The sequence below is a fragment of the Onychostruthus taczanowskii genome, unplaced genomic scaffold, assembly GCF_017590055.1.
Source record: "Onychostruthus taczanowskii isolate IOZ18803 unplaced genomic scaffold, ASM1759005v1 scaffold31, whole genome shotgun sequence".
Lineage (NCBI taxonomy): Eukaryota > Metazoa > Chordata > Aves > Passeriformes > Passeridae > Onychostruthus > Onychostruthus taczanowskii.
The window spans coordinates 6,164,772-6,180,695 of NW_024500461.1; the positions used below are offsets into that span (position 1 = coordinate 6,164,772).

The following is a 15,924-nucleotide window of genomic DNA, read 5'->3' on the forward strand; positions in this document are numbered from 1 at the left end:
AGGGGCCGCCAGCATGACAGATAAAGCAGATGACAGTAAATGGTTTAGATCTGTTGCTCAAGAGGCACTGACAAGGTGCTTGAGAACTGGGGGCTTCCTTTTGTGTCAGAGCTTTTGCTAGGACTGGATGTGTGCTGTCACCTGTGCCTCAGTGGAGACTGCCAGCATGGATGTCCTGGTGAGTTCATTAGCAAATATTCATGGAGAGCCTGGAAATGAATGGAAGCAGATGAGCTCAAGTGTCACTTCGTTAGCAGCAGCTCTGTGTACCAAAGGCTATCGCTGCCAGGCAGGAAGGATGCAGCCTGCAGCACCCCTTGCACAGCAGCACATTGCAGATGGCAGTGACACAGCCCTTCCTGGGGAGCACTGGTTGACTGCTGTGCTAGTGCAGCTCAGCAGCATCGAGTAACACACACAGCACATTGAAGATGATAGCAGGTCATTTTTGAGAGTTCACTTTCCAATGAGCTTTGGCAGCACCTTTGCAGAAGTTACTGTGTACAGTTTTTGTATTGTATCTGCTAGAAGTCCACATTTCCATTGTTTTGTTTCGAATAGTATCAGGGACATGCTTGGTATGTTAAACATACATGTGTTAGGAACTTCTGGTGTACTTGTAAATGATAAATATCCCCTTATATTTTAGTCAGGAGGCTTTGCATCCATCTTCAGTGAAGAAATGCCACAGGTAAGCTGATGTAGTGTGATATGCCTTAATTAATTTCTTTTTCAAGAGTGATTGTATCCCTTCTCTCAGTGTTGTCCTAGAAGACATCAGCTTACATTTTCAGTATGTTCCCTTTCCTCCATAAGGAGGATTACATGGGTTTATATGCAAAAAGGAGTTTCAAGTGTAAGGTGCTGTTATCCAATGTGTGTTTGACTTACTTAGATAAAACAGAATCTCATCATGGGAAATGGTGGGCAAACTTAACTATTGATATTGCTTTGCATATAGGGCAGAAAATGTATGCTCTGCACGTGTACATTCCGTGTTGTACTCAAACATAAATGCATTTTTGATAAAAGCCTGAGACACCTTAAATAAATGAAAAATTCCCACTGATTTGAATGAGGCCAGGATCTTATCTCATATGTGTCTTTCCATTTTTTTTATGAGCATTAAGAATCCATCATAGCCAAACTACAGTTTGCTTATTTTTGTTTAACTATTCCAGAGCAGAGACCAAACGAGCAAGGATGAAAGCTTCAACATGTTGCATGCTTTAATTTGTAACAAGAACTTTCTTGTTACTCTCATTCACACCCTTGAAAAGCAGAAAAATTTCTCTGTGAAAGACAGGTATAGTATGATTATACTTATCATCTTCAAGAAAAAGAATTAGCAGGAAAAAACAACATGGGTTGTAGCACACAAATGTATTTGCTACTTTTTGCAAAACAAGGTCGCAGTACTCTGGAGCATTTTTCCTTCTCCATCTGTACTCACTGAGGAAGAAAAAACATTGCCATTAAAACAAGCAATTAAAGAGAAATTGGAATGTTTGTACATATAAACAAAGAGGCAAACGAGCAGGAAAACTCAGTTCAAAACTGTAAACACTTCCTGCAGTTAGATCAACAGTTCTACAGTTTAGAAATGTTCTGTCACTGAAGCAGGTGTTGTTCTGCAAAATTAAATTTAGAGGCACACGTTCTGTGTTTAAAAAATAATCACAAGAGCAGATGGACTTGCATTTTTGATATTTTTGTAGAGAACAGTGGACAATTTATGTGCCTGAGGAAGAAGAACTTAGGATATGAACTGCACTAAAATGTGTTTCATTTATTAAAGATGACTGGGAGGAGGAATTCCAGAATTAGAGCATTCTTTTTTTCCCCCCACAGGTGCTTGTTTGCATCCTTCTTGACAATTGCATTACAAACTAAGCTAGTTTATCTGACCCATATTTTGGAAGTATTGACAAGGGACTTGATGGAGCAATCGAGCAATGTACAGCCTAAGCTCCTGCTCAGGCGAACTGAATCTGTGGTAGAAAAATTGCTGACAAACTGGATGTCTGTCTGCCTTTCTGGATTTCTCCGGGTATGTGTACATCTTTTCACTACAAAAGATATGCAGAGAATTTATTTAATTGATTTTTTCCATAGAAGCTGTCAGAGGGTTCAGTTTAAAGCATTCAGTCTAGCCTTTAACATTATGAGTGTGCACTCTTCTAGTTTAGGTGACTTAGCTGGCTGTCATCAGTGGAATTCAGGAATAGAGCACATCTCCAAGCAATGATCGTGTCATGTATTTGGCCAAGATTTGGTTAATTTTGTCATTCCAGCATATCCTTGTCTCATAGCAGACATTTCAGCCCAGTGAGATGTATTGTGATCATATTGAAAGACTGATACACTTGATAAAATGCAGTGGTACCCATCTATGCAAGTTGTTGGAAAACTAACAAGAAATGGATATTTAAGGAATACCATCCTTTGGAAAACTAAATTTCTTTCCAAACTTTTCAACCTCCAAGCAATATTGCAGATTTCAAGATCTAACTTACCTCAGGTGAAAACAAAATGAGCATTTAGTTTCATTTTAATATTTGTTTCTTTTAGTAACTTGATAGCACTTTGTTCCTGGTTTCAGTGTTTGGTTACTCTTCCTGTCTCTCTTATCAACGTGATGCTATCGCACTGTTGGTATCACTCTCATCAGTGCTTGCATTAATACAGCAGCAGAATTGTTTGAGGCTCAGCAGTTCACAGTGGTTTCCTGGAACCGAGGAGGGTGCCAAGGAACTGCCAGAGATATGTTCTCAATACACCAGACATTTTTACAGAGCTGTGCTAGTGAGACGCCTTAGCTGGGCTGCAGGAATGGTGTCACGTGGAAATAGAGATACATCCTTCCTTTCTCAGGTGCTTTCCTGAGCCCTGGGGTTTAGGCAGGAGAGGAAATCCCCAGTTTCATTTCCTCTTTGGCTGATACACCAGGGTAAGTCTCACCAGCTTGCTCCCAAGACATTTTTCAGAGACAAAAAGGGAAGACACCAATTCAAAAGGAAATTAGTTGTTAGCTTGTTTTCTCAAAAGACTGAAAATGGAAGAAGTAGCTGAAGTATGCATGTGAACATGTGCATGTCTCACCCCCCACCCACTCTTTGGTGGAACTAGGAAGTGTCTGCCAGGTGGAGTAGGAGCAGCTTGTCTGTAGTGTACTTGTGCACAGCAAGGGGCTGTGAGCTATCTTGCCACTCACTCCAGATGTCCCTTGCTATTTGCATGAGACTTTCACACTGAAAAGCAAAAGATGGAGGTTAAACAAATAACTACATAAATCTGCTTGGAGGGATTTTATTTTATAATTGCAAGATAATGAGTTACTTAAAAAGAAATAGCACCATTTGTTACACTTGATTTTTTTCTAGTTATTCATGCTCATTTAATGATTGCAAAAATAAATGTTTCTTTTATTTTTTCCCTGTCCTAGGAGACAATTGGTGAACCTTTCTATTTGCTGGTGACAACCCTCAATCAGAGGATAAACAAAGGCCCTGTTGACGCAATAACTTGCAAAGCCCTGTACACTCTTAATGAAGACTGGCTGCTGTGGCAAGTGTCTGAATTCAAAACAGTGGTATGTTTGCCAGCTTGTGTTTCCTCCAGGCATGGACAGCTGTAATGTTTTCTCTGTTTCTAAGAAGCTAAATAAGGCTCTTAAGACACTAAGGTAGTGGTTAAGTGCCCAGATAGTAAAACTGTTATTGATGATAAAGTTTCCAAACATGCTAAGAGTTTAACTAGCTGGTGTTTCTCCAATATACATTTCACAAATAGCACTTACTCCTCACTTCACAGCATGCATTAATCACCAAAGAGTAGGTTTAATGAAGTCTCAGGATATTAAAAAAACATTCCTATTTTAAAGTATACTACAAAAATATAAACATGAATTAAAACTAAACTACACTTTACAAATGAATGAAAGAATGGAATGCAGAGGGTTTGTTTTGTTTTTTTTCTATTGTGTTTACATGTGACTAATCTTCAGGCAATGATTTGCTGTGGGTTTCCATGTTATTAGCACCAGATCATCTTCAAATTAGCAAGGTTACAGCATGGTGGATTTTACTTAGTTGCTTGGTTAAAAACAAGATATCTGTGAGGTCTAGCTAAGCTTCTGAATTTACCATAGATTTTTTTGCCTTTCTCAAAGCACCTAAGTACTTCCTGTTTTCCAGTTGCACCCAAACATCTTTGAAAGCTGGAATTCCCTTACTGATTGTCATTGTGACACTGAGATGAGAAGGGATTATTGCAATTTGGAGCATGTAAAAACTGTGGCTTTTAGAGTAGGAGGTCTGAAAAGGGTATTCAGAATAACCAGAGCACTTTTCTGCTCAAGAGTTTCCAAGTGATTTTAGGTCTGAGAACTTTAAAATGTGTATTTCCAGTTATTTTTGTAGCTTCCTTGCTTCTTAACTCCTGGCTTCCAGTCAGAGTTATGTGACATAATGAGGTGGTGCTGAACAGTGGGCTTCACACCTTGTGAGCAGAAATTGGCAGGCAGCAATGGCCACAGCAAGGACAGTTCAAGTGCTGTCCTTTCAGTCCTTTTCAGAGCCCATGTGCTAAGTCCGTGGTAGGGCTGAAGTTTCCAGGTCTGCCTGTCTCCTGTTTTGAAGCAAGAACTTGGAGGTGCTAAGATGCCATATACTGAAGTAGACTACATGACTGGAAAATTTGGGTGGTCAGCAGTCCATTGGACTTCTCTCATTGGGCCACATAGGAAACTCACTGAAATGGCAACATTTCTGAGAGCCATTTCTGAATTGTCATTCTCTAATGAAAGCTTCAAACTGATAAAGCAGTAGTCAAATCTTCTTCTTACAAAGCTGTTGTTAGAGGCTGCATTTGAAGGTACTTCAAGCTGTTACCAGTTGCATTTGGAAAGGAAGTTTGTGACTAAAAATCGAATACATAGTCCAAGATCTTAGGTTTCCTTGTTTGTGTGCTGCATGCTGGCATGTATTTGAGATCCAGAGTAAATCTAAATATATTGCTGTATGTATTCATAGGATGCAAAACGCAGTGGTGATGCAGAGCAAGATCAATATGCCTGTTACTAGTAGACTGCACAGAAACATTTTCTTATTTATAGCATACATTCAAATTGAGAGCCCCTTGGGGGGATAGCTGACTCTGAAACTGCTGAAGAACCTTAAATACTTTTTCTACTTCTATGCATTCAGTCACTGACAGGGCCTTGTGGTCAGACTGCAGTGAAGAGGAGAAAAGGTAAGTGGTCTGAAGGACTTGCTATCACTGGGGAACACTGCAGATGGATGAGGAAGTGAGAGCCTACAGTCCTTCTTGAACCTTGTTTCCTGCCTGTGTACTTTGTATTCCTGCTTTTGAATAGGAGATAATGATGCAGCTATAGGGTTAATATAGATCAGCTTTCCCGTTTAGCTGCAGCATTCCTTGGGCTTAGCTGGGAAGGGATGAATGTTCCCTTTAAAACCATCACAAAAGGAGAGAGAACTCCTGCAATAAAATTGCAGAGATGAAATTCAAGGACTGTAGTTCTGGCTGGACTGGGAAACGGTTTTGTTAGGTGGTTTGTCTGAGATTTACGCTGGAAGCTGAAACTGTGCTGTGAAGAGACTTAGGTGGAGTGGTGAGGCTTTCTGGGCTGGAGAAGCAAGCCAGCTGTGCACATTTTCCCTTCAAAAATAGCATTTAACAGGAGGCTAAAGAGAAAGTAGTCAGTTTTCTTCCTTCACTAACACCACTTCAGATGCACTGCATTGATGTGCAGGACCTGTAAGCTTACAGACTGGGAAACAAGTGTTTTCTCCGTACTGTGGGAGAACATTTCTGCCTAAAGGATTGCAGGTTTTGTTTTCTAAATGGAATAAATTCTGATCTGAGTTTTCAAGTGCACTTGTACAATTGCTCACTGAAGTTACATTCTGAGTCTTGCAGTATTTTTTGGTATTTTGGTTTTCCCCTTTCCCCAGCCCTACAACTGCAGTACATTAAAATCTACCTCTCCAGAGTAAAGCATAAAAAAATACAGCCAAAAAGAGGGTGATATAGAGATGGCGAAGCAAATCTGCACACATTTGGTGTCCAGATTTTTTTTAAGCTGTGTAGGCACTTGAAGATACAGGGATACATCTGGTAGGGAGTTCAATTCTCAAATCAGTAACAGGATACAAACAAGGGTGTAGGTGCTCTGCATGAGAATCTCTCCTTTCAGGACTGGGAGTTCAGTTCCAAACCAGTAAAAGCAGGATGCAGACAGGCTCCTAAAAATCAGGGCGAGCTCCACAGGTCAGGAGAGGTTTTTTAACATTCAGGCCATTTGTAACCAGAAAAAAAAGAGAACCTAGGAACATGTAGTGTTTGAATTGCATTAGAGCTGTTCCTTGGCAGGGCCCCATGCCTTTTTTTAAAAGGCCACAGACCTTGGATCACCCCACACCCTACTGTTAACCCTCTCTGCTAGAAAGGGTGAGGCATTGAACAGAGATAGGCTGCTGAAGTACATACTCAAGTGGAGGAATTGAAGGAAAGATGCTCCTAAAAGCGCTGGTCAAGTACGGGCTGAGAAGCTGTGCTCTTTCATGCTGTGCTTATATTTGAGTACTGAGAAATAAAGCTGCCTTGAAAGAGACTTGGATGTGTCATGGATCCTTTTCTCAGGCTGAGGAAGCAAGCCTGCTCTCTCACAGGCAGACAAGCAGCTGCACCCCTGGCAGATAATTTGCTCAGTGACTGATGAAGGAGTGTGCTCCACAGCTGAGAGCTAGTGTTTCACTGGAGAGCTTCATTTTGAATGGAAAATGCCAGCCTGGAATAGGAGATGTTCTCAGTGGTGTGTCTTCTGTGGGAAACCAGGGGACACTTCTTACGGTGGGCTTGGTGCTCCAGCATTCCTTTGAGGAGTCACAGCTTATTTTAAAAAAGGCATTTGGGCTGTTGGATGCTTTGCTGAAATGTGTTTGCATTTTTAGATGGGAAGAAATTATCTAATTCACCTGTTCAGCCAACTGCCTTTTATCAAAAGTAAAGCAAAGCCACGTTGTGGAAGGTTGTTTAAAGTGTTCAACTGCTTTATGAGTTAAAAGAGGGCTGTTAAAAAAAGTGGGTGGGCTGTAAGGGAGTAAAGCAGAGACAAGGAAACCAATTTCCTAACAAGACATCATGATTGTGGTATTATTAGTCACACTTTGTGAGAGATAAGGAAGCTATTAAAAGCATGTGACATAAGGGGATTTTATCAGCAGAAAAGAACACAGCAACCCTCACTACAAAGTGAGCAGTGCAGATGTTGGCTACAGGAGAGTCCTCTGGATTAGAGACAGACTGAGTGTCATATACAGGAGGATCAACAGCACAGCCCTTCCTTTGTGTAGTGCCCATCTACCTAAATTTAACTCCTGCACCATTTTCTGTGCCAGTTGGCTAACTCTTCTACAGCTGTTCTATAACCTCTTCACAGGTGACTGTTCTGGCTGCTGCAGAAGGATCATACAATCAACCTCATTTTTCCTGTTGATTGTATTTCAGTCTGGGAGATGGGAGGAGTTCTAAGGCAGTTTTGTTACATGGTACATCCTGGTACTGACTCTTTACATAAATTGCCTTTCACCTATCAAAAGAGGATTTTTTAGGTTTTTTTTCTGTCTGTCTGATAAATGGAAATATGATTTGTTCAGATGCATAGCTGATGCATAGGGTAATGAAGAGTCCTTAAATAGCCCAGATTATTGTTCTTTATTTCTAAGAAAATATGATATTATCACATTGCTTATTAAACCACATCTCATTTACTATCTGCTACGGTTATTAATAGCTCTGCTAAATAATTCATTGTGTGAAATTAATTTTCAAGGAAACTACAAATCTGAAAATCCATCTGCATATACTGTCTTCAAATATCATTATTTCTGTGACTGCCTGAGTGAAAATACATTTTTTTAGGTTTGTTCCTGTCTTGTAGCTAGGTTCCAAGCTAGTTCCTGTGCAAATAGTGGCAGGTGCCACCTTCTCCTTAAGTAGCCTTTAACAATTCTTACAACCCATGTTAAAGCTTTTCTGAAGAGTACTGTGACTTTGTCTTGCTGTCATAATTTCTAGTGTGTGAAATCTCATCTTTAGATATTATTAGCTTGAACCAGGTTCTATAATTTTCTCCTGAACCTTTTGCTAAGTTAATAGTATTTTTGTTTCCTCTGCAAAGTGAGAGAGCTTAGAAAAAGGCTTGATGATATTTTCTTTCGACTTTCACATGGCCTCCCGTGATTTCTCATATATTTTCTGACCTCCAGAGCTGATCATAAAAGGGCTTTCATAACTTTACAATAACTTCTGTTTCTTTTTCTAGTTCTGCACTATGTGTCTAAGTATAGTGACTGTGACTGTCAGCTTCTGATTAATGGTTTCTAAAGCCAGGGACTGTGCTGTCAGACAGTTGAATCTGATTTATGAAAACTTCAGCTGCAGAGGGACAACTTAATAATAATTGGCTTTCCTAGCTCCCCATCAATTGCTTTATCACTTAAGATTAACTTCTGCAGGAAATCTTATCAGCAAAACCATCTGGCTCTCATGGCTTAGAGACTTTTACGTGTTTAAATATTCCTTCCCATCTGACCACTTCTTTGAGTTATAAAGCATTCCTATTATCCTCACACTGTGGATACTTTCACTTAAGGAGTCCATACATGACTTGCATTCCACTGACATGAAGGGTGACTACTCTCTTTTCACAGTGCTGTCATCCTGCAGCAAGTGGAGCTGGACTGGGAGGGCTCCCATGTGCTAATGACTGAAGAGGCTGCACATTCCTGTGCAGCCTGTGTGAGAGTATATGCTGAAAAGGAAAGGAGGAAGAGAGATAGACAGTTCCTCTTGATGGTCTGAAAGGAGTGGAAAATGAAGCAGGAGCAGGAACATGAATATTGCAGTGTAGGAATAATGTTAGAAGGAAAGGAATGCTTCCAAGGATGAAGGGCCAAATCAACATCAGTTAAAGTGCAAGGATCTACTTCAGAAAGATCAGTTCAGAGACTAGAAGGGGCAAAGGCTGATTAAAATGAGTTTTCCAAGGACAAAATACAGTTAGTCCCTGTCCACATTTTAATCCTACAAGACCATGACTTCAGGGCAGACAGAGTCAAGGACAGGACTGCTGTCTGTACAGTTGGTCTGTGGGCCTAACCAAGCATGACTCCCTCATTGCTGTGCCAATATATTTTTTTACTAATTTTCTGCATGAAATCCCAACCTGAGGCATGGTGTCCAGTCTGCTTCTCCTTCTGCAATTCCCACATATCCTTGTCTCTCATTCCATCTGTCCTTTCCATGGACTCATTTTCCTCACAATTAAACATCTCAGTGTTCTGATTAAGTTGTTCCCTGTTACTTCAGTTACATTCTAGTCTTTCTTAAGCCATAATCTTACTCGTTTTGCAACCCCGTTTTTAATAATCCCTTTGCTTCTGTAGAGACAGTAAAGTTAATTTTTGTTGCATTGGACTACTTTTTTTCACCAGTAGCATGTTGTAATTTCCACTCTTGCTGGGTAATAAGCAGAAAATACTATTCTACAACTATTAATAACTGTCATTTTTTCTGAGAAGTTAGGAAAGTTGTCCCTGCAACAACCTGAACAGAAATTCTTTCCTTCACATGACAGCAGAGAAAAAAAAATTATTTACTTGCTTCCTGTTTTAATGCTCAGTCCTTCAGAGTCACACCTGGAGTCCTCTCATTTCAGTCAGAAGATAAATGTTACACCAGAACTGTTCAGCAGCCAGAATGGTTTGAGTACATTTATTTTCCTATGCCACTTGCAATCAAGTGCTGGTACCTAAAACACTTGTTTTAATTCTGTCCCAAGACATCTCCAGCAGAACACCTGTGTCCATGTAGCTGAACAGCAATTTCACTGCACAGAGCAGGCTGTGGCACTGGAAATTTCTGATGTTATTGCTTGGCAATTGCAATTACAACTTAGGAATTCTGTGCTCATCCCTTATTCCCTGCCTTCTAGCAGTTAATCTGCCTGACCTGATCAGAAATATGACCTGACCAAAAAAAATTCCCTGGAGATGGTCACTCAGTGTCACTGGCAGCTCCCTCCAGTCCCTACTCAGCTTGTGTGCAGCCTAGCAGAGGAGTTGTGTCCCAGCCAAGAGTAGCAATGAGCTGAAGGGCAGGGGTGCTGTAACCAGACCTGGTGTTTGAGCTGAAATAACAACTAATAGGACACAATGCACTTTTCTGTGCAGATCTGTACCACTTTGCAGATTCTATCTGCTCTCTCTTTTCACTGCTGCTGTGGCAGCCCTGTCTGTGCTGCCTCCAGAGACAGGGCTGTACGCAGACAGACGCCGACACCTCCAGGGGAGGTGTACCTTCTGTGGGATATAAGGCACTCAGCATAATCTGCTGGTGTAAATATGCATTTTAACACTGCTTTCCAGCCACTCTGAATCAATCATGCTTACCATGACTGCTTACTCAGCAGCCTTATCAGATCTCTTGTCACTTACAGTTTTGCTGTTAAGGCATTCATTTTACATAAAAGATCTGCTTTTTTAGAACATGCATTGTAATTCTTCCTCTTCTCTTGTTTTTTTTTTTTGGTAATTCACTGAAATATATTTGCACAAAAGCAGAAGACAAATTACACTCTTGAAAATATATAGTTATACATATATCTATTTTTCATTTTATGAACAGGAAGAATTATAAATGCTTCTTTGTGTAATTCCTTCAAATAATCTTTATTTGAAACAACTTCAATAATAAATATGCTGAAAATCTCTCGGGTGCTGAAAGTCTGTCAGGCGTTTGTAGGTTTCCTATGCCAGGTGTTCCCTGTAAGTCAGAATAACATGTGTTTCTTTCCCCAGACGCTGAACATTATCTTTGAAAAGGTTCCAGAAAACGAGAGTGGAGATGCCTGTCAAACCATCCAAGTTAATGTTCTGGACTGCGACACCATAGGCCAAGCCAAGGAGAAGAGCCTTCAGGCTTTCTTTAATAAGAATGGCTTTCTCTATGGTCTTCAGCTGGATGAAATTGGTCTTGGTATGAGAATGTCACTATGCTGTATTTTCATGGAGTTTCCTGGTCTGTTGTGGAGTTTCCTTATTAGGAATGCCTACCTTTGGCTTTGATTCTTTTCAGCGTTCATATGGAATGTAGCTTTTGTGAGGAATTTCGAGGCAAACATTAGATCATTTATGTTATCAGTTAGAACACTGGAGCTGTATCTGCTTCACTTCTGCAAGGACTTCAGCATTGCAATTAACAAACAGATGTTATTTATTATGCATATAGAATTTCCCTATTCCTTGTCTGGGGTAAGTAAGGTGGCAGGCCCGTCCACCTAAGTACAGCTGGTTGTTACATTTTGTCAGTGGATGAGATGACACATATCATGATTGTCAAGTATTTTAGTCCCTATGTACTATTCCTCCTACCTCCCTTCCTTCCTTCCTACAGGCCTACATTGCCCTTGATCAGGAGAGCTTTCAAATAAATCTTATAGGTTTATATAATAATTTGCCCGTGACTCACGAAGTCACCTACAATATCTGCAGATGTAAATAAGGCTGTTCCAGCAGATGAGTCAAACCACCTTTCCTTGTTGGGTTTTCAAAAGCCCATGGTCTGTAGCTACCACCACCATACCACTTCCTACGCACCCTGGTAGGAAACCTAACTAACTCTATATTGCTGGCATTTGCTCCCTAAGGTGTTGATACTTCCTCACCATCTCAGACTCTATGTTGGCACGTGCTCATCATTTGTTTTCATATCTGATGTCTTGATGTCTGTATCCTTTACAAGTGCCTGACCACCCTTCACAAGTACTGTGTCAGTCTTGTACAGCTCATTTTATTGACCTCTTAGAAGTGGCTTGTGGAACCTCTCTTCTAGTCCCAATGTAACCTTAACAGCAGGACCCACTTGTGCAGCAGAATAGTAATTAGGTGAAAGCACCTCCAAAAACTCTACCTTGACCAACACAAAGTGAAGCACCAAAACCTGCTGAAAGGGAAGCCACCCAGGCTGTCACCCCAGAAAAGGAATCAGAAGTGTAGGAGTGCAAAACCACTTTCATGTGACCTAGCACAAGGATAGAGAGAAGCAGCTCAGTTGGGAGTCACTGGTGCAAAAATAGTTGAGTGTTGTTTTTCTTTACAAATATCAGTACAGTGAGAATGCCATTGAGGTTTAATTGTTTTCTGTTGCTTTCATACTGCAGAACTTGTGTCTGAGGAGCAGCAAAGAGAATTGTTAGATATTGATGGTTCCTCAGAGGTGTTGGATGATGGGATAAGGAAACTAAATACCATCGGCCATTACGAGGTAAGCACAGAAGCCAGACCAATGAGTTGAGAAGGTGTTTCTCCACAGCTCTCAAATGTGATCTGCATGGCTTGAAGTCATAGCTGAGCATCAGCAACAGAAGGAAAGAACTGAGTGGCACACAACATTCTTGCCAATGAGTCATGTTTTCTGTTGCTTTTCAGAGGTTTCCTTGTTTCAGAGTTGCTTGGTTCAAACATACCAGGTAAACTGTTACTTCTGTCAAGTATTTCATTTAAAACAGAATCTGATTTCCAGCTATGAACATTGCCTTGGGTCTTTTTGAGTCTCTGCTGTTAAGTTTTTGTTGCACCATGAGCAACTGTTTACCTCATCCTACCTCATATTTTGATTATCTGAACAGGCAGTATTGATACTTCTGAAATCTCATTGCGAGTCAGAATAAAAAGGATTGATGGCTCTTCTCCCTCTTTTCTTGATACCTCCTATGTCAGTCTCCTTGCCATTTTCTCTCTCTGTTTCTGCTTCCATCTGCTGTTGGCACTTGTACCATGTCTTCCCCTCTGCTTCCACCTGTCTCTGTAAAGCAGTTGTTTGCAATGCTGCAATAATCTGTCCATCACTGCAACAACACACAAAACTGCAACTGGTGGCAGAGCCCTCCTGGCTGCAGCACACTGTGAAAGCGTAGCAAGCAGCATTTCCTCTCTGAGGAGTTTTCAGTGACACCAGTCAAAATAGAGAGTGAGGTGTTGGAGGAAAATGTGCAGCAGGTGATTGGCCTCAGGTGATATGGAAGTTCACATGGGATGCTTACAGATAGATTTTGGTAATGGAGGTTATCATGCTGAGTGCTTATACAGATCTTTTCTCATGCCTCATTGAATTTGAAAGTCTGGCTCTTAACAAGTTCATAAATTTTTATTGATTTAGAACTTTTGGTGCCATAGGTCTGTGCTGTGCAGTGCAGTGTGGTGCTGAGCAACCTGAGCCAACACAGAACATGTTGCTGTCTGCATGAGCAAGTACTGTGCCATCCATAGAGAAACAAGGATTTCTAGCAGGACTTTGTATCCTGGGCAGAGAACAAGGCTGCTTAGATCTGAAGCAAGCTCATTTGGAGTCACTTTACAGATTTCTGCGGGCATCTGTTGCTCTTCTTACCTCACAGGGGTTCAGCAGTGAACCCAGGCGTCCTGAGTCACCATCCAGTGGCTTTTCCTGTGCCTGTCTTGAATCTTGCCTGTAGATGAACACGTGACCTCCTCCACTCCACTTGTAGAGATTTTGTACAAATTAGGACATTGTAGTGTTGCAGTTTGAGCCTGTGCAGCACAGGTCAGTGTAGATTTGAATTAGATTAGGTGTTTGAACTTCTGTCCAGTGCAGCAGTACCTGCCTCTTTTCCACAGGCAGCTGTTGCAGGTGCTCCCTGCTTTTCCCAGCAGCCTTCTGTATGCCTGGAGCTCATGGCATGCTGTGGCCCATGGGTGTCAGACCTCATGACAAGTAAGTCTGCTCCAATGGTCTCTGTCATCCCTGGGTATCTTTGTCCCAGCCCTTGTTTTGTCTGAGGTTTCTGCAGGCAAGGGTTTCTTGCAGATGCAAGTTAGGTAGGAGGTGCAGTTGTTTTTGCAAAGCTGTAACTACACTAATTATAGCTTAGCAGCTGCCTTATGGAAATTGTACGGCATGTCTCTTCCATATTTTAGTTCACATTTTCTGACACTGACAAAATAACATACATTTTAGGCAAAAGCTCAGTGGCATTTTAGGCAGTGGCTTAGTGACAAGTATTATCCATTAGCATATCTGGTTTATTTTCTTGTATGCATATTGATACAAAAAGGAATGTAAAAGTGTCTAGATAGCAAGAAAAAGGAACATTGCATACACTCTATGAGGGCAGTAACATTGCCTGAGAAATTCCAGCTTACATTTCAACAATGCCTCGAGTTTTGTGGCAAGCCTGAATTTTTCTTTTTTTTTACCAGCCTTAAATGCTAGAAAGTAACCAGATGTTAGCAATTGGGAAGTACGATCAAACCTTTTTAAGACACTGGAGCATGAGGGTTGTGTTGTGAAGGTCCCATAGTCACCAATCAATCTTGAAAAAGTAGACTTAGTTTCTACACTGATTTTTAAAATATGCAAGAATGGTGCATTTGAATTTTTGTGTAGTGTTTGTGATGAGAAAAAAATCCACTGTACTGTTAGACTCTCTTATGCCTCTGGCCTGTGTGCTCTATTTTTGTGGCTCCTAGCAAGTTTATCGATGTGTTTATTTATGAGGTCTATACTATCACTTCCATGAAAATAACCACAAGCCATGACAAGAAAGTTGGTAATTATCTTGACATCCTATTCCCCACACAAGAAGAGAGCTGGACAGTCACTTTCAGATCTGCTGTCCAGTCACAGATCTCCAGTTTCTCAAATGTTAAGGGTACCACATGTTCCAGGAGCAGGCAGAGCCCCATCAAGCAAAACTGAATGTGATCCTGAGAGCTCACTGGCAAGGACTGGATTACAGTGAGGACAGGAGGCCTGGGGAGCAAGAGGCATAGAGCCACACTACCATGTCTTCTGGTTTGCAAAGTAGCTGTATTCCATGTTGTCTGGATTGGAAGAGATCTCTCTTCTCCCTGTTTGTCCCCCTCAATAATGCAACTGACAAAGCAAACATTTTTTCAGATGTCCATGGGAGCAGCCCACCACAAAAAGTGATTCAGACAGCGAGATGCAAAAAGAAGGGGGTTTTTTAATTGGGTCGGTTTTTTTAAAATTGGATCACACTGTAAGAAACAGCAAGTATGGCTGCTGCAGTAACGATAAAAAAGGGAAAGCATAGTCTACTCACTGCTAAAAGCATAATTTGTCCCAAAAATAAAACCTAGAGTGCTGGCTTTGGTCATGGCTGCTCTGCAGCAATGCTTCAGATTCCTGGAGGGAAGCACAGTTCTCCCTCTGAGCTCTGCCCATCTCCCTCAGGACAGAAGTCAACACATTTCAGCACTGAGCTGCCCTCCTACTTCTTGGGGAGGGAATGGAGGCAGCATGTTGCCCACATTGCTCCGGGGGGGCTGAGCTGCTGGCTAGCACTGTTCCTGTTTATCTGTCTTCAGGGCTAAGTGAGAGGACTGTCTGGGTGTTGGTATCCCCTCACAAGCTAGCCTTACAGCATATTCCTATTTGTAGTGTGGTTTTCAAGTGTTCTGTGCTATCTAAAATAGTTCTGAAAGTCTGTGTGATAGATGGAATCTCTGCAAAAAAAATCATAAAATAGATTGCATTTACTTTCCAGGAGCAAATGTAAGTGCAGATTTTTTTGGCACAAGACACAGCCTTTGATAGAGTATCTTAATGTTTAAACTGGTTTCTCACACCAGGCTGGCTGCCAAGGTTTAAAAAACACTTAAATTATTTTGGCAGAGATCCCTTCCTAGAACTGGCCGGTTGTTTTTGTAATTATAGAGGCAAGTACACTAGCACTTGGCAAGAATCAACATTTGATAGCAGAGCAGTGGTGTAGTTCTCAGTGGGAGCCATTTTTTAGTTACGCTTTGACAATAAAAGCATGGCTTGCCAGTTTGTTTTAAAGATAATGTGTAA

The 15,924-nt window shown here is 41.1% G+C and overlaps 1 protein-coding gene across 1 annotated transcript in view; it reads left to right on the plus strand.

The window, feature by feature from the left end:
• Positions 1-15,924, plus strand: part of PLXNC1 (plexin C1) — a 70,103-nt gene that overhangs the window by 42,541 nt on the left and 11,638 nt on the right. The window contains exons 18-23 of the mRNA XM_041409864.1: positions 650-691; positions 1,182-1,306; positions 1,852-2,050; positions 3,446-3,592; positions 10,887-11,064; positions 12,248-12,351. Coding sequence (XP_041265798.1) covers positions 650-691; positions 1,182-1,306; positions 1,852-2,050; positions 3,446-3,592; positions 10,887-11,064; positions 12,248-12,351 — 795 coding nt within the window. The remainder of the gene's footprint in view (positions 1-649; positions 692-1,181; positions 1,307-1,851; positions 2,051-3,445; positions 3,593-10,886; positions 11,065-12,247; positions 12,352-15,924) is intronic.